This window comes from Callorhinchus milii, unplaced genomic scaffold (assembly GCF_018977255.1).
Source record: "Callorhinchus milii isolate IMCB2004 unplaced genomic scaffold, IMCB_Cmil_1.0 Scaffold5, whole genome shotgun sequence".
Taxonomy (NCBI): Eukaryota; Metazoa; Chordata; class Chondrichthyes; order Chimaeriformes; family Callorhinchidae; genus Callorhinchus; species Callorhinchus milii.
The window spans coordinates 52,108,466-52,133,981 of NW_024704746.1; the positions used below are offsets into that span (position 1 = coordinate 52,108,466).

General features: G+C 46.4%; 1 protein-coding gene across 1 annotated transcript; it reads right to left on the bottom strand.

Moving 5' to 3' along the window:
- Positions 1-16,487: 16,487 nt before the first annotated feature.
- On the bottom strand, positions 16,488-25,456 carry fkbp4 (FKBP prolyl isomerase 4). The gene is made up of 10 exons (XM_007905102.2): positions 25,237-25,456; positions 23,252-23,396; positions 22,957-23,099; positions 22,401-22,521; positions 22,066-22,222; positions 21,325-21,415; positions 20,362-20,445; positions 19,654-19,839; positions 18,813-19,052; positions 16,488-18,153 (listed from the first exon to the last, which is right to left on the bottom strand). The coding sequence occupies exons 1-10, from the start codon at positions 25,324-25,326 to the stop codon at positions 18,001-18,003; spliced, it is 1,410 nt and encodes a 469-aa protein (XP_007903293.1). The 5' UTR covers positions 25,327-25,456; the 3' UTR covers positions 16,488-18,000.
- Positions 25,457-25,516: the final 60 nt, after the last annotated feature.

Below are 25,516 nucleotides of genomic sequence, written 5' to 3' on the forward strand. Positions count from 1 at the left end.
GGGCAGTGTGAGGGGGTGCCGGGGGGGGGGGGAGGGGGGGTACAGGGCCGCCGCCGCGCGGCTCCTGTCCCGCGATTGTCACTCACCTGCGGTCGCAAAATGTTACATCGAGCGCAACTGCGCCTGCGCCGGCCCCGGGCCCCCGGCAGCAGCGCCCCCTACCGCACGCCCCGGGGATCACAGCGCCAAGTGCTGGGGCCGGTGTGATCATGGTGGGGTTGTTGTTGTTGTTGTTGTTGTGGTGGTGGTGCAAAGAAACAGGTTTAGGCTGGTGCTTACTTTCTTATTTAAAAAAAATTAAACTGCAAAACTCCCCCCTCCCCCCACCCATCACCTTTATAATAACAATCCTTGCATTTAATATGATGGCTGATCACATCATTCAGACGTCTCAAAGTGCTTCACAGAACACAGTAAATTGTAAAGTGGATTGACTGTATTTTGTGGGCGAAATACAGCAGCCAATTGAGCACAGTAGTGTCCCACAAACAGTCATGGATTAAGTGATCAAATTTATTATTACTTATTTTTGAAGCGATTATTATTATTTGAAGGGATTATTGCCCCTGGAGAGCAACCGGCCAATCAACAAACAACTGGGTTCCCTACTTACTGACAGGTAAACAGAGTCATGTGGAATAAGGAATCAAATCAAACCTGGGTCCTCTCGCTTGCCAGGCAAGTAGTGCTATAACCAATACTCTATACACAACACTTTTCTTTCACATTCAAAAAGCACCTAAATTGGCCACTCTGCTACTCACAATATTGGGCTACTTTTGGGATAGTGTAGTTGACTTTGGGCTACGAACCTAATTTTTAATTTCTGGCAAATCCTGCCGATAGCATTAAACTGTGGTGTTCCATACAGCACGGGTTGAGCCTCAACTAAGCTTCACTGAGTACTTTGTGTGGAAAAATGTTCCCCAATTGCATTCACTTCTTTCTGCCTTTTGATGGCAGCTGGATCTGAAACAGAGGGGCTCCTCCACTATGGGCTGAAACTCCTGATATCTAGTAGGCTTTTTAACTCTTCCTAGGAAGCATAATAAGATTTGTATTTAATATTGCGCCTTTTAGGTCAGAAGGATGTGTCAAAGCACTTCACAGAATTTACTGTAAGACCATAAGACATAGGAGCAGGAATAGGCCATTTGGCCCCTCGAGCCTGCCCTGCCATTTAATAAGATCATGACTGATCTTCTAACCTAATTCCATTTACCCGCCCTATCCCCATTTCCCTTAATCCCTCTATCCTTTAGAAATCTATCAACCTCAGTCTTGATTATGTTCAATATATTCACAGTCTTCTGGGGTAGAGAATTCCACAAATTCACTACCCTCTGAGTGAAGAAATGTTTCCTCAACTCAGTTAGAAAAGGCTGACCCTTAATCTTGAGACTATGACCCCTAGTTTTAGATTCTCCAACCAGGGGAAACAGTCTCACGGCATCTACCCTGTCAAGACCCTTAAGAATCTTATAGGTTTCTATAAGATCACCGTTATTCTTCTGTATTCTAGAGAATATAGGCCTAGTTTACTCAACCGATCCTCATAGGTCAACCCCCTCATCCCAGGTAGAGTGCGGTGGCTATGTAGTTTGTGGGCATATATGTAGACTAGTGGAAAACTACATGTTTTTAACGTTTCACCCACAAAATATACAGTCAATTCACTTTACAGCTCTGTGAAGAGCTTTGAGACGTCTCAAAGATGTGATAAGGCGCTATATCAAATGCAAGGATTATTATTATTATGCCTTTTGTTAATAATAATCCTTACATTTTGTATAGTTAAGCACCAAACGTTACCATAATAACAATTACATCAGATAACATAACAGCCTATTTGTGCAAACTTCAACAAACTACTATGATGTAACACGAATGACTATTTTGTTTTGGTCAGCAGTTGTCTAAACCCATCACCATGTTTAACAGTATCTAAACCAAACTGAGAATTCCACACATCCCACCTACACATGGAAATCCCAGAGATAGATTGCTGGAATGCTATGCGCACTCTCTCCCTGGAGGGACGGATCCTGCTTACCTAATTCTGGAAAGTATTAGGCACAGGTTGGCAAGAGCCAAGGATGATCAATTAGTGTCGAAAACTGTTGGTCAGGTCACTGGGAGAATTATCTTCTCTTTTGAGTACTGTAACGGAATCTTTAACATTCACCCGAACATCTCAACTGAAGGATGGCATTTCCAACAATCCAGCTACGCCCTCAACAACACACTGCAGGATGGTGACTCAAAACACAGGCAATGAGGTTGCTTTTCAGAAGGGCTCTGAAAACAGAGAGTGGAAGGGATCTTGAGAGAGTTGCAGAGAGTGAGGGCAAAATGTATGAAATCTTGCCCCTAATGGTGGAGAGGATCAAGCCAACGCCATGAAACAGGCTTAGCTGGATGGAGGGAATGGGCGAGGGGTTTGAACTGGAAAAGGTGACAGAAGTAGGGTTGGGTCAGAGTGTAGAAGCATCTGAAGGTGAAAATGAGGATCGTTGTTCATGAAGTTTGCCAAGGGATAAGGATGATATGGTGATGAACTCTGGTACGGCGGAAATGAAACTGCAGAATTTTGGACAATTGCACCTTGTGGAGGGTTGAGTTAGCAAAGGCCAACTCTGACTGAATCAATAGGGCATTGGAGAAATCAAGTCTGGAGGTGATAAAGGCATATAATGATAATCCTTGCATTTAATAAGCATGTTATCACATCTTTGAGACATCTGAAAGTGCTTCACAGAATATACTGTAAAGTGAATTGACTATTTTGTGGGCGAAATGCAGCAGCCATTTGCGCATAGCAGTGTCCCACAAACAGTCGTGGATTGAGTGACCATATTTTATTTTTTGTTACTATTTTTTATTAAGGGATTATTACACCTGGAAAGCAATTCGCCAATCGACTGACAACCGTGTCCCTACTTACTGCTAGGTGAACAGAGATGTGTGCGATAAGGAAACTTGACTAAAGTTTCGCCCGGCCTGGGAATCGACATTGTTTGCCAGGCGATCATTCTAACCAATACATTACAGGACTCCATCCCAAATACCATCAATTAGGTCGCATTGATTGTATTTGGGATGGAGTTAGGTGATGTTGCAGAGATGAAAGAAATCAACAACAACAAACAAACAACAACTGCAACAAAATTACATTTATAGAGCGCCTTTCACGTCGAGAGGACGTCCCAAGGCACTGAACAGTCAGGTGTCGGGGCCCAAGCATGGGGGAGGGGTGGTGTAGGGGTGAGGGAAGACAGAGAGGTGGGAGGGCGACTGAAGGCACGATCGAAGAGAAGGGTCTTGAGACTGGCCTTGAAGGAGGGAAGGGAGGAAGCGAGGTGAAGGGACCGTGGGATGGAGTTCCAGAGTGTTGGGCAGAGAGGCTGAAAGCCCGGCCACCGATGGTAGGGTGGGTCGGGCGGGAGACATGGAGCAGGCCGGAGCCCGATGAATGGAGGGAGTGGACAGGTTGGTAAGGAGTCAGCAGGTCAGAGACGTGGGGGAGCAAGGCCATGGATGGCCATGAAAGTGAGGATGAGGATCTTCAACTCAATCCTCTGGGGGATGGGGAGCCAGTGGAGTCGGGCGAGGGTGGGAGTGATGGGGTCATGGAGCCTGGTGGGTGGAAGTACACGAGCTGCAGAGCTTTAGATGATCTGCAGCTTGTGAAGGGAAGAGTTGGGAAGGTCGATAAGGAGGTAGCTTCAGTAATCGAACCTTGATGTGCCTTGATTGAAGGCAAATGCAGATTTGGTCAAGGACTGAGTGAAAGGTATAAAGGAAAGCTGTGGTTTGTACAAAATGCCAAGAATGAACACTTGTTCCATGAGCCATCAGGTTCAATCCCCAGCTTTCCTTTCTACCACACATCCATTCCCTGACAAGAACCGCTTTTTACATCTCCACCACATTGCTCGCTTTTGTCTGTACATCACAATCAATGCAGCTGAAACCCTCGTCCACGCCTTTGTCATTTTCCAGCTGGACTATTACAATGCCCTCCTCGCTGGTCTTCCCAGCTCCACCAAACACAAAATACAACTAATTCAGAACTCGGCTGCGTGGATTCTCAACCGCACAAAACTCCGTTACCCCATCACACCAGTCTTTGCCAGGCTTCACTGGCTCCCACTCACCAAACGGATGGACTTCAAGATCCTCTCACTCGTTTTTAAATCATTTAATTCCCTTGCACCTTCCTACCTATCTGATCTGCTTACCGCCCACTCCACCATCCGTTGCCTCCGCTCGGCTGACTCCGGCCTCCTATTTGTCCCTCGTACCTTCCATTCTACGAAGTGGCCGTGCCTTCAGCCACTACGCCCTGAAACTCTGGAACTCTCTCCTCCATTCCTTCCCACTTTCAAATCCCACCTAAAGACCTTCCTTTGTGATTGTGCTTATGCTCCCCTTAACTCGTTGTCAGACTCCACTACTATGAAGCTCTCTGGGATGCTACTCTGTGTGAAGGGCGCTATAACTGCCAAGTTGTTGTTGTTGAGCTGGTGAATTGCAGTGAGGTTAATTCAATCAGAGATAACAGAAATGAGGAGGCACTGACGGGCACCAAGCAGGACAGCTTGAGGTTCATCACCTGACTTCAGGTGAAGTTACTTGGAGCTCACTGAGGATTGGATGTATATCATAGAATCATAGAATTATACAACACAAAAGGAGGCCATTCAGCCCATCGGGTCTGTGCCGGCTCTTTGAAAAGAGCTATACAATTCAATCCCACTCCCCCGTGCTCTCCCCATAGCCCTACAGTTACAGAACAGCAATGATCCTGGAGTCTGAGTGGTGGAGGTGATCTGTATTTCATGTGGAAGTTGACCCCGTGCTTGTCAGACAAAACCTAAGCTGAAAGTCCTAACCTGGGGCTTCATGATCTCACCAAAGATGAGAGTGCTCCCATTTAAGTCCAGCTGACCCCTTATTGGTGATGTCTATCTCCCCATCGGTCCAGGGCTACACTGTGCCCGTCTGAAATTTGATCGCTTTCCTCAGCTCCTGTTAAATTTTTTCAATCACTTGTATCTAAACATACTCAAATGTCTGCGAGGGAGGGAGGAGAAGTCAGGGCTCAAAGAGTCTGTTTTGCTTTGATCTGAGAAGAATTAACATGTTTGAAAAGCAAACAGGAGTCTGAGTGAAATCCTCGACTCTCCCGGGAAGAGACTGGATCACTTACAGATCAGAGCTAAGGTGCTGGAAAGCATTCCCAGAAGCTGGAGCGAGAGTCGACTCACTGCTGACTTTCTCCGGATACCACACATCTGCACATCAGTACAAACACCAGCTTTACGGTGAGAACAATGTTACAAACATTAATTTGCCCAAAACCCGCTTGCACCTTTTCCTCCTTGATCTCTTTCTTTGTAGTTTTCATTCTCCCCTTATTTCAGATGTTTTGCTTCAGCCTTTCCTCCTTCACCTGTTTTCTCTCTCACATTTTCTTTCTCAGTTTTGCAACCATTTTTTTCTCTTTCTTCTCTCTCTCAATTTCATTTATTTCCATTTCCTTGCCTTTTCCCACCTCTCAAGAATTCCCTAGTTCTTGTTTTGTTCCCTGAAAAAACACTTGGATTCTGTGTTTTTTTTTGTGGGTCGGTAACCAGACGATACGGATTTAAGATAAATGGCAAAAGAACCAAAGGGAAGATAAAAAGATTTTTTTTAATGCAGCGAATTGTTACAATCTGGAATGCACTGCCTGAAAGGGTGATGGAAGCAGATTCAATAATAATTTTCATTAGAGAATTGTATATATAAAAGGTACAGTTTTAAGGAGCAGAGAGACTTGGGGATTCACATACACAGGTCTTTGAAGGTGGCAGGATGGGTTGATAGAGCTGTTAAAAAAAACATATGGGATCTTTGGCTTTATAAATAAATATACAAAAGCAAAGAACTTCTGCTATCCTTTTATAAGTCACTGATTAGGTCTCAGCTGGAGTATTGTGTCCAACTCTGGGCACCACACTTTAAGAAAGATATCAAGGTCTTGGAGAGGGTGCAGAGGAGATTTACCAGAATGGTACCAGGGATAAGGGACTTCAGTTAGTTATGTGGAGAGATTAGAAAAGCTGGAATTGTTTTCCTTAGAGCAGAGAAGGTTAAGGGGAGATTTGATAGAGGTGTTCAAAATTATGAGGAGTTTTGAAAGAGTAGATGGGGAAAAACTGTTTCCACTGGCAGGTGGGCCAGTAACGAGGGCACATAGATTTAAAATAATTGGCAAAGAACCAGAGGGGAGATGAAGAAAATGTTTTTTACACACAGAGAGTTTTTATTTTTCAGCGCCTTGGGACGTCCTCCCGACGTGAAAGTCGCTCAATAAATGGAATCTTGTTGTTGTTGTTGTTTATGGTCGGGAATGCACTGCTTGGAAGAGTGGTGGAAACAGATTCAATAACAACTTTCGAAAGGTAATTAGATAGATACTTGAAAAGGAAACATTTCCAAGGATATGGGATATGGGAAAAGAAAAGTGGGACTGATTGGGTAGATCTTCGAAAGAGCTGGCACAGGCTTGATGAGCCAAATTGTCTCTTTCTGTACTATAATATTCTATGATGAGATGTCTTAAAGACATAAGGCGTATATCAAATGCAAGGATTATTATTATTATATACTCAAAAAGAAAAAAATTGCAAGACTATGGGGAAAGAGTGGGGGAGTGGGACTAGTTGGTAGCTCTTTCAAATAGCCAACATGGGCATGAAGGACCGAATGGCCTCTTTCTGTGCTGTAGGATTCACACCATCTTTTCTGTTGGATGATTCACACTGTCCTTTCTGTTAAATTTCTTGTTGGATACAAGGCACAGACAATATTTATAAATAATCTCTTTTCTGCCTATGTGTTTCAAACTCATTCCAATTTTCTCCCCCTTCTACTGCTTTTTCATCAGTCTTTATTCCCCAAAGTTAACTTTAATTTCTCTTCTCTTTGTCCCTTCAACTTTGATCCACTGCAGTCCCTCTTCATGTCCTTGCACATGTCAAAACGTGTTTGTTATGTTTAACTCACGTTTGGTATTTCAGATTCTTGTGAGTATGTGAATCTGGGTTTGGAACGATCAAAGTGCAGTAACTTTAACCTGTGTTAGTGGATTTCATTTGTGTTTACTGTGTTAATCCAGCATTCGTATTCTATTCTGTGCAGGGTGCAAACAGGAAGCATTCCTTGTCAGAACATTCAAACAATGGAAGCAGCCTGAAGCAGACTGGGCTCAACATTGTTCTCAAGTGACACCCAGAGTGTGCGATCAGCAGAATATTGCGGAAAGCTTCTATTGTACCAGGATGGTGAGGAGAGAATGCTCGCAGGGGTTGGCGAAGCTGTGCAATGGCCAGTAATGGATTGAGCCTTACGCTGAGCACAGGGGATTTACTATACCAGCCTGCGCTGAGATCCCGCTTGCATTTAGAGGGAAAAGAAACATCTTACCTGCCTGGTGGTGCTTGGGAGATATTCCCATGGACTGTGGCCAGTGCTGGGCATAATAAACTGCCGCAACAGAGAGTGGAAGGCGGTGAAGAGCTGAGACTCTCCACTGAGCAGTGAGCAGCATGGACAGTGACCGTCAGCTGTGTGATCAAGCCTGCTCACTGGCCTCAGGGCTCCCACTAGCGAGTGAGCACGATCAATTTGGAGTCCGCTTTACCGAGGTGACGCAGTTTCCTGGGGACGTGCATGCGGGCAGGCTGCCCTACCTGCCGTGGCATGGACTGCGCAATTTCCCCTTCGAGCCTGACTTCATCAGGAAACGCAATGAGAGGGAGCGGCAGAGGGTTCGCTGCGTAAACGCCGGCTACGCTCGACTCCGAGCTCATCTTCCCCTGGAATTGGCCAACAGGCGGCTCAGCAAAGTGGAGACCCTGAGGGCCGCCATCGCTTACATCAAGCACCTGCAGCAGGGGCTGGAGCTAAGCCCTGCGAGGGCTGAAGGGAGTGGCTTCCTGTCTCGGGGGGCTGGAGGCATCCACGGGATCCACAGTCCTTGCCCCAGTGACAGTGACGAAGAGTCAACCTGATCCCCTCTCAGCGCAGTGGCTGGGCTTGGCACCTAAACTTCCCCAAAAGCCCACCGCGTTAGACGAGCACTTAAAGGGCACTGTCTAGAAATAATTTTGCAGTTTTTTTGCGCGACAGGGATTTCCCTTCAGAGACAAAAGTGTGCAAGGCTACAGATACAACAACAAATTACATTTGTTTCATGCCATTCACGTCCCATGGTTCTGGACAGTGAAGGATTTGCATCCTGGCAAGGTGGACCCTGGGAAAGTAGTGCATTAATAGGCATCCGAGCCCCAGCTGGTGGTGATTCAGAGAGTTCTGGCATCAACACAGAACCCAAGAAATCTGCAGCTACCACCACCCCCGAAAGATGAGACCAGACTGCAACTTCATTACGCTGGAATATACAGAGTATGTCTTACCAGTCTCAGACACTCCATGCGTATATGAAGGGCATGATGTCTATAAATCAGGCAGCAAAAACTGTAGACACAGATTCTTTCTTTTCCTCTGTCTTTTCTGGGAGCATTCACCTTTGCTTTTTTGTTGTCACGGTTTTGCCCACTAGATGATGTGATCCCTGTCAGTAAAGCAGTTACCATGTGTGTCTTGAGCATTATTAGAGTGTTGACACTATCAGCCTCTGACAGATTTTAATCAACTTCAGACTGACGTTTATTCGCCTGGAAAATGAAGTAGAGTCCCATCGCATAGCACGCTCGCCTCACAAACAAAAGGACCCCAGTCTGATTCCCGGGAGGGACAAAAGCTGTAGGCAAGTTTCCTTACTCCACATGCCTATCTTTACCTTGCAGTAAGTAGGAAGATCTGTTTCCAGGAGTAATAATCCCTCCAAAGAAAACGATGTGATAAGGCGCAAGTATTATTATTAATAGTAATAATCCTTGCATTTGATAGAACGCCTTATCGCATCTTCGAGATGTCTCAAAGAGCTTGACAGAATATACTGACTACATATTTTGTGAGCAAACCGAGTAGCCAATTGCACACAACAGTGAGCCACAAACAGTTGTGGATTGAGTGACCATATTTTTTAAAACTTTTTTTTGAAAGTATTATTACCCTCGGAAAAGCCATCCACCAATTAAGTTCCTACTTACTTCTAGATAAACAGATGTGTGTAGAGTAAGGAAATTTGCCGATAAAGGGACTTGGGCAGATATACGATTTAGGCAATTGTACAATTTATACAGATCAGACGAATGCGAGTTTTACTGTAATCCATACCTAGCATAATTCATATTAAACATACGGTCCAAACTGATACAACGTAGTTGCTCTATTGGTAAAGAGAAGGGAGCTTCTCTCTCCCGGTGTCCTGGCCAACAATCTCCCAAATAAAATTGGTCCCTTACTTTGTAGCTGTTTGTGGGACATTGTTGCCATGTTTCGCCCACAAAATACAGTCAATCCGTTTTACAGTATATTCTATGAATTGCTTTGAGGTGTATCAACAACGACAACAACAACTTGGATTTATATAGCGCCCTCCACGCCGGACGGCATCTCAGAGCGCTTTACAGTAAAGGATCTCGGGACCGAGCCAGGGGAAGGGGTGGGGGAAGGTGCGGTCGAAAAGAAAGGTCTTGGCAGAGACTTGAAAATGGGAAGGGAGGGAGCGAGACGAAGGGAGTGAGGAAAGCAGTTTCAGAGCCTCGGGGCATAGTGGCTGAAGGCACGGCCGCCGAGGGTGGAGCGGAGGACTCGGGGGACAAGGAGGAGGCCAGACCCAGAGGAACGTAGGCAACGGGTACTGTTTTGAGGAGAGAGGAGGTCAGAGAGGTAAGGGGGTACAGAGGAGTGCAGGTACTTGAATATGAGGGTGAGGATCTTGAAATCGATCCTCTCTGGGATAGGCAGCCACTGCAGTCTGGCAAGGACTGGGGTGATCGGGGAGCGGAGTTTTGTGCGGGTGAGAATGAAGGCAGAGTTTTGAATGATTTGGATTTTATGAATGGTAGTGGAGTGGAGACCGGCGAGGAGGGCGTTAGAGTAGTCCAGCCGAGAGGTGACAAAGGCATGGACCAGGGTTTCAGCGACTTTTGGGGAGAGGTATTGGCGGAGACGGGCGATGCGTCAGAGGTGGAAGAAAGCAGTGCTGGTGAGGGACCGGATGTGGGGGTGGAAGGATAATTGGGGGTCGAACCTGACGCCGAGGTTGTGTACGGGTTCGGAGAGGTTTAGGGGGAGGTCGGGTAGGTGGAGGAGTTGAGAGCCGTGAGATTTTAGACGTTGACGAGAGCCAAAGAGTACGACTTCCGTCTTGTCAACGTTCAGCTAAAGGAAATTTGCGCTCATCCAGCCCCTGAGATCTGACAGGCAGGCTGACAGAACATCAGAGGACTGGGGGTCGCAAAGAGAGGTGGAAAAATAGAGTTGGGTATCGTCTGCATACATGTAGAAGTGTACCCCATGTCTGCAGATGACATCCCCAATAGGGAGCATATAGATCAGAAAGAGGAGGGGACCAAGGATGGATCCTTGGAGTACCCCACAGGTGAGAGCGGGAGGAAACGCCATTTGTGCAGATGTTGTGCTGGCGGTTTGTGAGGTAGGATTCAAACCAGGCGAGTGCGGTCCCACTGAGGTGGATGACAGAGGAAATGCGGTGGAGGAGGATGGTGTGATCGACTGTGTCGAACGCAGCGGAGAGGTCCAGGAGGACAAGGAGGCAGAGGAGCCCTGGTCACAGATAGAGAGGATGTCGTTTGTAACTTTCAGCATGATAAGCCACTATATCAAATGCAAAGATTATTATTATTGCCAGTGAGAGGATTTCATACACTCCATTCCTCACTCCCACTAACACGCCCTGCAGTACAGAGATTATTTACACCTAGGAATGTCAAACTCAGGCTATGAGGTGAGGGCCCCCTTCAAAGTTCTTATCTGTGCAGTGAAGAGTGCCATTACCCTTATGCCTGTGCCACACACAGGCAATTAAAGGCAACAGCAGCAACAGATCACAATCTGCATCTTTCAGCAACTTGTGTTAGATAAGAGGCTGATCAGCTGATAGCCAGCAGTGGAAGAGCTAAGTACTCATTCTTTTTTGGAAGCTCACAGGGTGTTCCTTGTACCTACCATCAATTTAGTCAGGGCTCAAACCGGCTCTTGTTGGATGTCTAACAACCAACTAGTGACTATCCTCCTTGGGTGGGAGGAGGTAAGGGGGGTCTCCTTGGAGCCTGGCAATAGAGTGTTGGAATTGAGCCAACCAGTGTGCATTCCATTCCAATAATCTATCACTGGAATTTGCATATGTGTAGGTGGGATACCTGGAAACCTCAGTTTGGTTTGGATAGTCTTAAGCACGGTGATGGGTTTTTACATATGTCAGACACCCAGCTGACCAAACAAAATATACATGTTTTCTGTATCTATCCTGACTGCGCTATATCTTACCTGATAGTGCTGCTTGGATACTGTACAGTGAATTTTACTCACCATTTAACCCTCTCTGATCGCTTTGCTCCCAGACTCAGTGTATATGTTTTGGCTGCCACCCAACTCGAGCATCCCCCTCCCAAAATGCCCACCTCTATTCCTTTGATCCTTCACTCCTCCAAGTTATTGTTGTTGTACTTGACTTGGCAGTGCTGATGGGATTGTAATGAGGGAACTCTGCTCTATGTCTAACCCTTACTCTTTCTGCCTGGGAAGTTGTGATGGGACAGTGCAGAGCAATGGTGGCCAACCTTTATGATCGGCCAACAAAATAAATTTTCTTGACTGAATATTTCTTGATTTATGCCATCACGGTCTTACCTAGAGTTGTGCAAATGTTCGGCATTTTGATGGCTGTCCGGGCCACAGGTTGGCCTCTGCTGGGATAGAGGAAGCTTCATTCTATTTAACCTATGCTTTAATTGACCTGGGAATTGACCTTGAGAGGGATCAAGAGTTAAGAATGGAAGAGACACAAGGATAAACTGGGGCTTAATACAATAAGGAACAGATCGTCTGGAGGAAGTATTGCTTGGTGTTGGATGTGAGACATTTCTCGGTGTGGGAAATAGTCCAGAATTGGAGCGAGTTCAGGGAGAGGGACAGATCTTTCTTAACCTGACAGACTGTCTCCAGAACTCAAATCTAATTCCAGCCAGGAATAGCACCAAGAAACAAAGGAGAACATGGCACCTCCACCAGCATAGAGGCACTCCCAACTCTATCTCCCATCTCAAACACAGCCTTTCAGAGCTCTGCCACATTCAGACTGTCTCCAGATCCCACTGAAGATTAGAGCCATTAGCTGAGGGCAATGTAGGCAGTAAGGTGAATGGAGAAAGCTCATCAGCAAGCCTGCTGTTAAATCAAAACCTCACAGGGCCTGCAAACCAGGAATGTGGATCTGATAAACATCCGCAGCTGAACAAAACCCCTTTAAGTATCACCACACAGTGTTCTACCTCCCTGGAGTTTCTGCATTAACCACAGGACTGTGAGGTTAGTTAGCACACCCCCACACACTGCAAGCAAAACACCCACACTCCAACTGACTGAAAACTGTTCACGCACCTTTTCACTGACTACATGCAATATGTCAGAGGTTCTGTCCTACACCTACAGATAAAATGTTGAATCAGGTGGACCTTAAAGATCTCATGGAACTATTCAAAACGAGAAAAGAGTTTCTTCCCATGTCCTGTCCCAACAATCCGCTATGTAAAATTGGTCATTCAAGCTGTGACTGTTTGCTGTACAAACACTGGCTGCAGCTTTCATCTACAGTCACTGTGCTTTATAGTAAATATCTGGTGAAGTGGATTGAGACATTTCAATTGTGTGATTGCATTATATCAAATACAAAATATACAGTCAATCTACTTTACAGTATATCCTGTGGAGTGCTTTTGGATGCCTTTACGATGTGATAAGGCACTATATCAAATGTAAGTATTATTCTTTCCAATCAATATATTGGAAGCTGGGTGGACAGTGTGGTCAGTGGGAAGCTGTGTGGACAGTGTGGTCAGTGGGAAGCTGGGTGGTCAGTGGGAAGCTGGGTGGACAGTGGGAAGCTGGGTGGACAGTGGGAAGCTGGGTGGACAGTGGGAAGCTGGGTGGACAGTGGGAAGCTGGGTGGACAGTGGGAAGCTGGGAGGACAGTGTGGTCAGTGGGACGCTGGTGTTTCATGATACTCCTTATAATAATAATCCTTGCATTTGATATAGCGCTTTTCATGTCTTCTAGACATCTCAAAGCGCTTCACAGAATATACTGTAAAGTGAATTGACAGTATATTTGTGGGCAAAAAGCAGCAACAACAACAAGATTTCATTTATAGAGCGCCTTTCACGTCGGGAGGACGTCCCAAGGCGCTGGACAATTGGGTCGGGACCCGAGCAGGGGGGAAATGGTCAGGGTGAGGGGAGGGAAGGGAGGGAGCGAGGAGGGTGTAGAGAGTCGAGAAGGGAGCTGAAGGCATGGTCGAAGAGAAAGGTCTTGAGACCGGCCTTGAAGGAGGAAAGGGAGGAAGCAAGGCGAAGGCACTGGGGGATGGAGTTCCAGAGCCTAGGGGCTGAGAGGCTGAAGGCCCGGCCACTGATGGTAGGGCGGTTGGGGCGGGGGATGTGGAGCAGACCGGAGCCAGAGGAACGGAGGGTACGGGCGGGTAAGTAGGTCGGAGAGAGCAAGGCCTTGAATGGCCTTGTAGGTGAGGATGAGGATCTTGAATTTGATCCTCTGGGGGATGGGAAGCCAGTGGAGTCGAGCGAGGGTGGGAATGATGTGGTCATGGCTTGTGCACATCAAATGTCCGACAGACAGCCATGGAGTGAGTGACCCCATTGATTATGCTTCGTTGGCCAGAACACAGGTAGAGAATCTCCCTTCTCTTTTCAAATAGCGCCATGGGATCTTTGACATCCACCTGAACAAGCAGATTGAACCCTCCCCAGGGTCTCCCTCAGACTACCAGAACCCATTTGCAACTTAGGTGTTAAGTTTGATCCCCAGCTTTCCTTTCTACCCCACTGTTCTCTGACCAGAACACAGGTAGAAACTCCCTTCTCTTTTTTCCACCTCTGCACATTGCCCGACTCCGTTCGTATCTCACAACCAAAGTAGTCAAAACCCTCGTCCACACCTTCGGCACTTCCCGGCTGGACTATTCTAATGCCCTCTTCACTGGTCTCTCCAGCTACAACATACTCAAAATCCAATAAATTCAAAACTCTGCTACCGCCACCCAGATACTCACCCACACGAACCTCCGTACCCTCATACATCAGTCCTTACCAGGCTCTACTGGCTACCAATCACCGAATGGATCGATTTCAAGATCCTCTCACTTGTTTTCAAATCACTTCATCCTTCACATCTTCCTAGCTATCTGAACTGCTTACCCACCACTCCATCACCCGCTGCCTCCGTTCAGCTGACGCCAGCCTCCTAATTGTTCCTCGTGCCCTCCACTCCACCCTCGGTGGCCGTGCCTTCAGCGACTATACTCTGAAACTCTGGAACTCTCTCCCTCCGTCTTGCCCCCTCTCTCCTTCTCCATCTTCAAAACCTGCCTAAAGACCATCCTATTTGATTGTGCTTACTATCACCTTCCCCTCTCCTCTTTGCGCATTGTCAGACTCCGCCACTGTGAAGTGCTCTGGAAGGCTACCCCGCGTGAAGGGCACTATATAAATGCAAGTTGTTATTGTAGTTTTTCAGAGCCTCCACCTCCCATTTACAGTCACCAAACCCAGGTCATGATCATAACAGAAACTAATCAGCCTGGTCCGTTCAAGTTGTTCCACTACTTGTTTTTCTATTTTAATATTCCAATTAAAAATCTTTCACCATAATCCCAAAATGTTTAGGAACTTTCTGGGGGATAATAATCCCTCAAAGTCACTTAATCAACGACTATTTGTGGAACACAGCTGTGCACAATTGGCTGCCACATTTTGCCCAAAGTAGCCATTCCACTTTACAGTATATTCTGTAAAACACATTGACACGTTTCACTGACGTGATAAGGCACTATATGCAGATTATTATTTTCACTGCTCAGATACTAATTAGGCTCCCTTTTGACCAATCCATCTTCCAATCAAGAGTGATAAATTCAAAACACAACATTCCTCTAAACTGAGGAATTCTTTCGAACCTGTGCCTACATGATAGTCGCTATAAATTTTGTGAAGTCCTGAGAGGTATTCTCGACTTGGAAAGTCATATTGAATGCAAGGATAATCATTAGCCTCTTCCCCAATCTTTCCTATTGTAATCAATTTGAAATTTTTGCTCTGTGCCCACATGGTTTCAATCAAATGGGGATTTGTCCAGTTCAAACCTTCCTCTGCTCCTATTTATCTTAAACCACATTTCAGAATGAGATCCAACTGTTCTCTTGAATGCTACTCTGGACAATGCTGCCTCTCAGTGGTAATGGATACAGCACAGTACCTCCAGCAAAGAGGTGACAGAAATGGTTTTCTTTTACATCATCATTTTGCTCCTTGGAGTGAATTGTACAGAAACTGAGATTGTCACCTTTATTATGTACCAAAACAGCTTTCTTTCATTTGTACCTGCAGGAGCTGACACCGATACACATACAAGCAGTGGAAGTTGCAATATCAACTTAATCACCAAGGGTAATAATTCCTTTAAAAAAAATTGGTCACTCAATCCACTACTGTTTGTTGGACACTGCTGAGCACAATTGGTTGCGTGTTTCGCCCACAAAATAGTCAATTTACTTTACAGTGTATTCTGTGAAGCGCTTTGAGATGTCTTGAAGCCGTGAAAAGGATTATATCAAATGCAGGGAGTATTATTTATTAATCTGTCTCACTAAAAGTAGTCCGTTTGGTCCCATTCTCCTGCCTGTTCCCTATAACTTGACGAAGCAGCTTTCGTCACTTCCCAGCTGGACTATTCCAATGGGCCCCTCGCTGGTCTACCCAGCTCCACCATACACAAAGTCCCATTCAAAACTCCGCTGTCTGCATACTCACCTGTAAGAAACTCTGTGCCCTCATCGCACCAGTCCTTGCCAGGCTCCACTCGCTCCCAATCAATGAACGGATTGACTTCAAGATCTTCTCACTCGTTTTCATATCACTTCATTCTCACACCTCCCTACCTATCCAACCCGTTTACCCCCCATTCCACCACCCACTGCCTCCGGCCAGCTGGCTCCGGCCTCCTAATGCCCCCCCGCTCCACCATTGGTGGCCGTGCTTTTAGCCACTACGCCCCAAAACTCTGGAACTCTTTCCCTCCACCTTGCACTCTCCCCACCTTCAAATCTCACCTAAAGACCTTCCTTTTAGATCGTGCTTAGTCACCTCCCCGCTCCCTTGGCTCATTGTCAGACTTTGCCACTATAAAGCGCTCCGGGACGCTATCCCGTGTGATGGGCGCTATATAAATGCAAGTTGTTGTTGACCAAGATGAAATGAATGGATACAAAAGAGGCTCAGATTCCTGAATGTTTAATAATGGTTTGAATCCTATGCTTCCCTCAAACAAATGTAACAAAAAGAACTCAAGTCAATATTTACATACAATCATCTTTTGGTTATGAAGTTATAAAGATGGACAACAATAATCAGAGATGCTGGTGCAGCACTTCCCACTGGAATGAAGTAGACAGCCTGACTTAAGGCCAAACAGACAGTCAAAGCCTGTTGGGTTGCTGCTGAAGACATGGAAATGGAGGATTCAGGGCAGCAGACAACTATGGAGAGCATCAGCTCAAGAGTGGGTAGTCCTGGAGGCCTCAGGAAATCAGCTTTGGGAAATAGCCAGAGCAGAGGTTGGAGACCCCTGGATGGACCCGCACTTCGAGAGCACGGGAATCAGAGAACACAAGGTGCAGGACATGCAAACTAATTGAGGAGCGGGATTTGGTGCATGGGCAAGATTCCAGCTCTCAGGGTGAAACTGAATGGGAACCATTTAAAGAAAAATCCCATTGTTTTAATGTGGAGGAGGGGAAAAGAAGCAGGCAACAATTAATAAATTCTGACAAAAGGTCACAGACCTGAAATGTTAAGTCATTTTCTTCTCTCCATGGATGCTGCCTGACCTCCTGCGTGTTTCCAGCAACTTCTGTGTTTATAGAGATTTGCGGCCAGATACGGAGCAGTGAATGGGGAGCAGAGAGGTAACTGTTCAGAGGCTATGAGAGGAGGCCAGGCAGAGGGACTTAGGGAGTTGCAGGTCAGCAGACATAATAGGCTGAAGGCTCGGCCTCCATGGCTGTGGGGGGCGGGGGGAGATAGGCAAACAAGAGAAAAGAGAAAATACAGTAGGTCTCAGTTTGCTGAACAGAGATGGCAAGTTGCTGTTTGCAAGACCCAGAAACTTGCTGGGAACTAAAGAACAGAAATAATGGGCATCCAAAATTTTGTGTGGGTCAGGATACCTGCCTGCAAGAATTATACCTCGCCTCTACAGCTGGGTACAGTAAATGGACATTTTTGGGAAGTTAAATAACCAGTTAAATAAAAAAACATCAGTGATTATGACCCATGTGAGGGAATACACATCTGAATAATCATCCGGTGACAAAGAGATGGAAGAAAGCATGCACCCTGGCTATAATGACATCCATCACCGATTCCTGTTTCTCTTTTCCTCTTCTCTATCACTAGAGCAGAGATATCTGGCAACAGTAGTCTGCTGCTGAATGTCAGGACACTTAAGTGGTGAAGATAACAATCCCGACTTAATCCCCCCCACACAAGATCTCCTCCCGATTGCAGTGTCAGGCACCAAGCTTTGTATTTAGACTGTTGCTTCTGATCCAGCCTGAGCCAGGGACTTGAGGTCCTCACAGTGGTGTGGTTGGTGGGAGGGGCATTATTTTTTATAGATATGGGCAAGCGGGGAAGCTTTACTGCTGTGTACACTGTACACGTAGAGGGCCGGGCATTGGGGCTTTAAACAGATTAGACAAGTGACTGAATATGCTCCAGACCAGGGCATTACTCGCTGGCAGCAGCCTCCACTGTCTGCGATTTGGGCTCCACTACTTTGGCGCTCGTATCCATTGGCTCCCCACGGCCACCCTCCAACAGACTCTCCTCCTCTCCATGCACTGACTCCTTCGGCTTACTCTTCATCTTTTGAGCTTCCCGCTGTCAAAAAGGAGACAAATAATAACATAATTGTATGAAACGCAAACCACATTTGTTGCATTGATGACAAACATCCATTGTTTTTAAAAAATAAGACTAGCAGCTTACTTCTCAATTCCACATTTTCAAACTGAAGTCACAAACTACTCAAGAAACATAGTTTTCAAATATCTTGTTTTTTGTTAACATCAACTGTGATGGAATGTGTCGCAGGGTGGGGAAAACAAAAAGCACAACCAAGCCTGATCTTGCCCTCACTTGACTTTCCCCCATACAACATTTCCCAGTGGAGGTACGCTAGATAGAGATCAAGAGCCAAATAAAGGTGTTACTTGGCTCAGGAAGTAGAACTTACACCACTGGGTTTAAGGACCACATCAGGATTTTGACCTCATAACCCAGACTGATACTCTCAGGTAATGGTGGGGGAGTGCTGAATTGTTGCGAGATGTCGTTATTCAGATGGCTTGTTAAATCAAGGAATGATCAGCTGGATATTAAAGATCCTATGGCACTATTGGAAACAAAATGGGAATCTTGGGCAACAATCCTTCAGATAAAATCAGTCTCCACCTCTGGGCTGTTTGTGGGACAGTGACATTGTGAACATTGGTTGCCATGTTCTCCAACAAATATGATACTTGACCCGCGGGCCTTACCTTGGCATCAATGTCTGCAAATTTATCGAACATGTTGGCGTATATCTTCTTCTCCCGGTCCAGCTGCTCCTTCATCTTCTTCTGGCAGATTCCAATCTGCACTTTGGCCGCCTTGTTGTTTGGGTACAGTTCCAAGAGCTTCTGGAAATCAGACTTCGCCAACTGGTACTCGTTTATTGCCAGTCGGGCTTCACCCATCCTGAAGAGGGCCTTCTCATTGTTGGTATCCAGTTCCAAGGCCTGAGAGAAATGTAGAAGCATGAGTATTTCACCAACCAAGCAATTACATACAGTGCCAACCAAACGTACAGTCTGGACCTATGCCCCACATTGCTTAGTGGTTATCAACACCATATAGTGCATTACAAGGTTAAAGTTCTGCCCCCCACCCACCGGTGTGTGTGGAGTTTCAAAGGAGGAAGTTCAATCAGGCACCAGTACAATGCCTATATGGCACTTTCCAGGGGGTAAGAGAGAGAAAGGTGATCACAACTGGGCCAAATCTTCACCTATCCAGCAAAAGGAAAGGTGGAGGGAAGAATGGTCACCAATAGACAGTGATGAAGACAGAATTTTTCCCCTTCCTTGTGTCCCATTATGGCTGAGAAGAGTAAACTGCCTGCACTGTCACCAAAACCATGGAGGTAAACCATACAATTTACTCACAAAGCCACAAGGGGTCATAAAATCTCTAATCTCGCAACTGATAGTCCCCACTTTGAGCTGTTTGTGCGCGAGTGTGTGTGTGTGGTGGGGGGGAGAAGAGAAGATTTGGAAGGGGATGAGGAAGATAATGAGAAGCTCCCCAAGCGGGGGGTGGAGTAAAGAGGTCACCTATTACCTTCTGGCAGTTCTCCACAGCCTGTAGGTTCTCCTCTAGTTTGATGTAGCACATGGCCAGGTTGAGGTGAGCGGCCAGCCTCAGAGCCTGTGCACTTTTTTCTTCATCCTCGGACAGGCCTGCCTCATGCTCCAGCCACGACACAATTTTCTTGTAGTTAATACTGGCTTGTTTGTATTTCCCCAACTGGAACAAGGTAATTATACCAAGCAAGTGGTCATCCAACATACCAAGCACTCCACCAGCATCCAACGTCTGGACATGGCACACCCAAGATTCCCAGCCAACACCCAAATACCTTATGTACCTCGACCCCGCCCCACAAACCAGGATCCCCACACTCCATTACCAGTGCCTGACTCACCTAGCACCTGAATAACCTGCATCCCAGATCTCACATTCCACAGCCAGTGCACACTTCAGCAAGCAACTGATCCAATCTATGAGGATCTCGGCACTCCATGCAGTGCTCAATTCACCAAGCAAATGGACACTCCACAGAATCAGCACCAGGACCCCAAGACAGCATACTAGGAATGGCTCTCACCCCTCCCTCCCATACAATGATATTAATGGGACCTGCCTTCCCACAATCTAGAAACCCAGTATGGAGCAAGGACTGAAGACAGCATTAATTAGGGCTCTGGAATGTGCTCAGCCTGTTCTGCTTTCTCCACAGAAAGCCCTGTCCGCTTGCAAGAAACCCACCTTGAAGTTTTGGGTGCCTTTGTCCTTAAGGATAGCAGACTGCTCCAATTTCTCTGCAATGTTCATCTCCCATGATTCTTTGGCCTGAGGAAAGAAAAATATTTACATACTTAAAATATTTCACTAAGAAATGTAAAAAAAGTAGGGGCAAAAGGCAAAAGAATAGTTTCCTGTGATCTGAATGTGTGTGCTTATAAATGTTTCAGCAGTCACTTGTGTTAAAGCATTTTATATTCTAACAACCATCTATGAAGAGATTATTTTTAAATCTCCCCTTTTTTTCTTCTTCTGGTGATATTAAATTATGTTATTGACCTGTTCATCTATATTAAATGTATAATTTTGAAAATCTCAATTAATTTCCTCTTCTGCACCAACAGGCTTCAAGTCTCTCCAAGGAAAACATCACCTCTCATCCCAATTATCACTGCTGTACCCTCGCCACGCCTGACAAGTGCTGTGAAATGGGATGAATTCAGAGGAAATTGTTTTTCCAGCCAGAAGGGGCAGAGTTAGCTTTCTCCACTACCACCACACCAAGCTCAGGAGTTTAAAATTGGGGAGCAACAACTTCAATAACTTGTATTTATAGAACCCTCTTCACATTGGGAAACATCTGAGCATTTCACAAGGATGGGGTTGGACATTCAATAAAAGAGGGCCATAGATGCATTGAATGAGGTAGGATTTTTGGACAGGATTTGAAAGCGAGAAAAATGGTGATGGTAGGGGTAAAAGAAGGGATCCAAAGGTTGGGGAGTTGGAACTGAAGGCTCAGTACCAATGTTAGCATTGAGGAGGTGGGGGACATTCAGCAAGCCCGAGTTAGCTGAGTGGAGGGAGAATTAAAGGGATATGTAAACAAGATTAGATTTGCAGGTGAGAAATACACAATTGTCCCATTGCAGTCAATGTGTCTCTCAGCAAAGGATTGGGAAGTGGCGGACAGCATCAGCAGCTCACCTTCTCAAAGTTCTTCAGCACCACCTCGTACACCAGACTTGCGTTTGCTGGGATGCTAAACTTACTCTTTCCTGCTTCTCCAAAGCCATATCTACTCGAGAAGACACACAGCAAAGGTTAGTGAGATGCATTAACCCCCAACCACCACCACTACCATCAACACCTGGATTTAAGCCTCTCCTTTAACTCATTCTCTGAGATCAATATATAAACTACCTGAAACAGATGATCAGATTCCAGTCTATAAGACACTCAGTTATAACATTGTGATATAGCACAATCAGTTAATCTATAAAACATCTTCATTTCTGAATTAGATACTATCTTGTTTTCTCATTCTAGTGAGCAGTTATTTTAACCACATGAACCTCTACAACACGGACTTCATTCTTCAGAAATGTTATTCTATGTATAACCTCCACCACACCCATGAATTAGATTCCAACCGTAATTCACTCCTGGGGATCAGATATTCCATATAAATGTTTCACCCTGGATTAGATTGCAGGCTAAAACTCACTCTCAATGATCTATAGTTCAATGTACAACTTTTATTCCCCCCACATCTCCAACATACAGATGTAATTCTAGCCCACAACTCTGCTGGAATCCATTATTCTCTGCACAACCTGTGTCGGGCTTAGTTCTAAAGCCAGAATATTGTTGGGGCAGAGTTGTACTGTCTCATCGTTGGAAACCAGGCTGCAATTTGTTGCTGGGGCTCAGAAGAGTGGGACTCACTTAGGTTTCAGGGATATCATGGCATCCTCCCCCTTCTCCATGCTCTGCAGAGCCTGCTCAATACCCACAGGAATGTCATTCTCCTCAGCATCTCCGAGGACAAAGGACACATCTCGGCTGTCAAATACTGTGCCCTGATACTGGCCTTCCAAATGAACTGGAAAAGAGAAAGATGTGAGGATCAAATGTGCGCAATTCACTGCTGTTGCTAACTCTTCTACCAGTCCACTCCTCCGATACGTAGATTTCCCGCTGCCTCACAGGTAACAGCTTCTGATAATTGGATAGCTGCACAAAATTCAGAGAGAGGGAAGGAAAACAAGAACATTACTTACTCTCAACTAAGGCTCCCTCGTTTGGTTTTGAATAACCTTCTCCCTTCTTCCTGATCCGACGCATAATCCCCCCATCTTCATCCTCAGTCAGGTCTTCAGCTTTGAAGCTGAAGAGTTCAATCTAACCAAGAAGAAACAAAATACTGAGATGTCAAAGAAGCAAAAGCTCAAGTGCAACTCAGAGGCATTCCTTTATTTGCTGTTCTCCTCTTCTGATTGGGTTTGACCCCTTCCTTTGTTTGGAGAGAGAGACACAGCACCTTCAGAACTCCCCCAAATCCTTACTCTTCATGTGTAAATGTTGAAAGCAACTGTTGAAAGGGGACTTTTTGACCACTTGCATTCCAGCCTGCCTTTACCTGGCTGGCATCCACATCTGCACCTTCCAGTGAGGTGGAAATGGTTTCCAGACAGTGATTAAGCACAGGAAATTGCTGATTTTATCCTTCATAACATAGAAGCACTTAGAGCAAGTCATCAATCACACCAGATATCACCGTCAATGCTTCACACCAGACCTGAACCCACACTGCTTAGTCCAGACAGAAAGACGTACCTCAAAGACCAGGGTGCTGTCAGGTGGAATTTTGGGGGGACTTCCTGCTGAACCATAGGCGTACTCTGGTTTACAGATGATCTGACAAACCTCTCCGATCTTCATGGTGGCCACAGCTGTGTCCCAAGCCTTGATGACTTGCCCTGTTCAAACCAAGTAAAACACCCATGGGATTCCTGTAATCTGCACATGATAGAACAGGAGTATGTATAGCTGCTGGTATGGCAAAACTATTTTATGAAGTATTGGTTTGGGCATGAGCATGACCACAGACGAAAGATTCAGACAATCTTACCTTTGCCAAGTTCAAACATGAATTGCTCATTACGGTCCCTGCTGGAGTCAAACTTGGTGCCATCCAGTAGCAGCCCTGTGTAGTGCACAAAGACCTTGTCGCCAGTCATCGGGGTCTCATCCCCAGTGCCATCGCTCTTGATCAGCTGTGGGTCAGAGGAAGAAAAACAGGCAGGTTGGTTAAATGCACATTGTACAACGGTTCATAGAAGATCGAATTCTCCTGGACAACTCTCCTGTTCATTCTCCTTTTCAAGTATATTACCAATTCCGTTTTTCATGAACTTATGGAATCTACTCTAAGTATGGCTTACCCGAGGCGGGGTGCGAGTGAGTGCTTACATGAAGCAGAACAGCAGGGAAATGAGAACGCAAGGACAAAGATTTTGAATTTGATCAGTTGGGGAGCCAATCTAGCTGAGAATGCGTTAGGTGTGCGGATCCATTCTGGTTGTTATTCAGCTTGTGTTGGGTGTAGCTGGAGACTCCACTCCAATCCTCTGCTTGTTGGGAGCAAGCAGAGGATCAGAACGGTCAAGGTAGGAGTGGTGAAGGCGTGAATGAGGATCTCGGAAGAAGAGGTAATGATTGGCATTGGTGAGCAATGTTGCATCAGTAGTGAAAAACTGAGCAACTGAGAGCCCAGATTTTCAACTTGAAAGACAGTTGGGTATCTAACAAAACACCGAGATTTTGCACTGGCTTGTTGAGATAAAGTGAGCATCCAAACACATTTAAGCTGTCAACGTTTGAGAAGGCATTGATGGGGGTCAAGCAGGAGAGCCTTGGTCAAATTTATAGTCAACTGAAGGAAGTTAAGTAACCATCCAGAATTTGATTTGTTAAATTGTGTCCACTTATGATTGATTTGCTCCAGTGGAAATAATTACTATTAGTAATTACTACTATTCCAGGAGGTTGAAAACTCATGAAGTTTCCCCTGAAGCTTTTCTGCTTGTGTGGTTGAAAACAAATGACAAATTTATTCAGCCTCTCCATAAATGAAAAATAACTTGGCAGTTACCATCCAAATGAACCTACCCTGCACCTTTTCCATTGCTTTTATGTTGTGTCTATTGAAGATCATCTCAGACATTACAAACACCAGACGAGCCTAATTCTAGAAAAAAAGGCTTGCCTGTTATTGATCTTTTTTCTTTCCCTCAAAAAACTGTGAAGTATGGTCCAATCCAATTTTCACAGGTCAGGCAGGTACAGAGTAAAGCTCCCTCTGCACTTTCCCAGATCAGGTGCAGGCAGCATACATGAAATACAAAATTAAGATCCCTCTATACAATCATTCAAGACTCCAAAGTTATGTACCTGGTCACATACTGAGTAAACTGAAACATCCTCTAAACGGTCCCATCCAAAACTTCTACCACATGAAATACAGTACGCACCCCCGCGTCAAAGCCGATCAGCAGTGATTCTGGTAAGAAAATGTGTTGCAAGGTGAGGAGAGGAGAGCTGCAGCAGTCTGCCTCCTGGTTGCAGGTGCAGTAACCAGCTTGGGAACGAACAAAAAAACCTCTCCAGGTTGAACCTCTCTGGAGTCCGCAGCAATGCAGTGACCGAGCTGATTCTGCGGTGGGGTGGGGTTACAAAGCCAGGGAGTGGGGTGGAGGAGAAGCGAGGTGCACACATGGGTGGCGGCCTGCGGTGCCCGGGTGAACCCGGCCCGGGGCGGGTGGCGGCCTGCAGTGCCCGGGTGAACCCGGCCCGGGGCGGGTGGCGGCCTGCGGTGACCGGGTGAACCCGGCCCGGGGCGGGTGGCGGCCTGCAGTGCCCGGGTGAACCCGGCCCGGGGTGGCGGCCTGCAGTGACCGGGTGAACCCGGCCCGGGGCGGGTGGCGGCCTGCAGTGACCGGGTGAACCCGGCCCGGGGTGGCGGCCTGCAGTGACCGGGTGAACCCGGCCCGGGGCGGGGGCGGCCTGCGGTGACCGGGTGAACCCGGCCCGGGGCGGGGGGCGGCCTGCGCTCACCTTCAGAATGCCGCCGTCTTTCTTGGGGCTGATGTCCTCCCCCTCCAGGGGGATGTGCGCCTGCTCGGCCTGCTCCTCTCCTGCAGTCATGGCTGGTCTCGGTCGGTGGGACTGCGACAAAACAGGTCAGCGGCAGCAGCGATGGGGGGACCGGAGGAGTGAAGCCGTGCGGTGCGGAGCGGAGCTCAGTGTACCCGCGCCGCTGCCGGTCCCGCTCACCTTGTGTCCGCGAGGCGCGGAAAGCGCTGAGGATGCCGGGAGAACGCCCGCGAAGAACTTT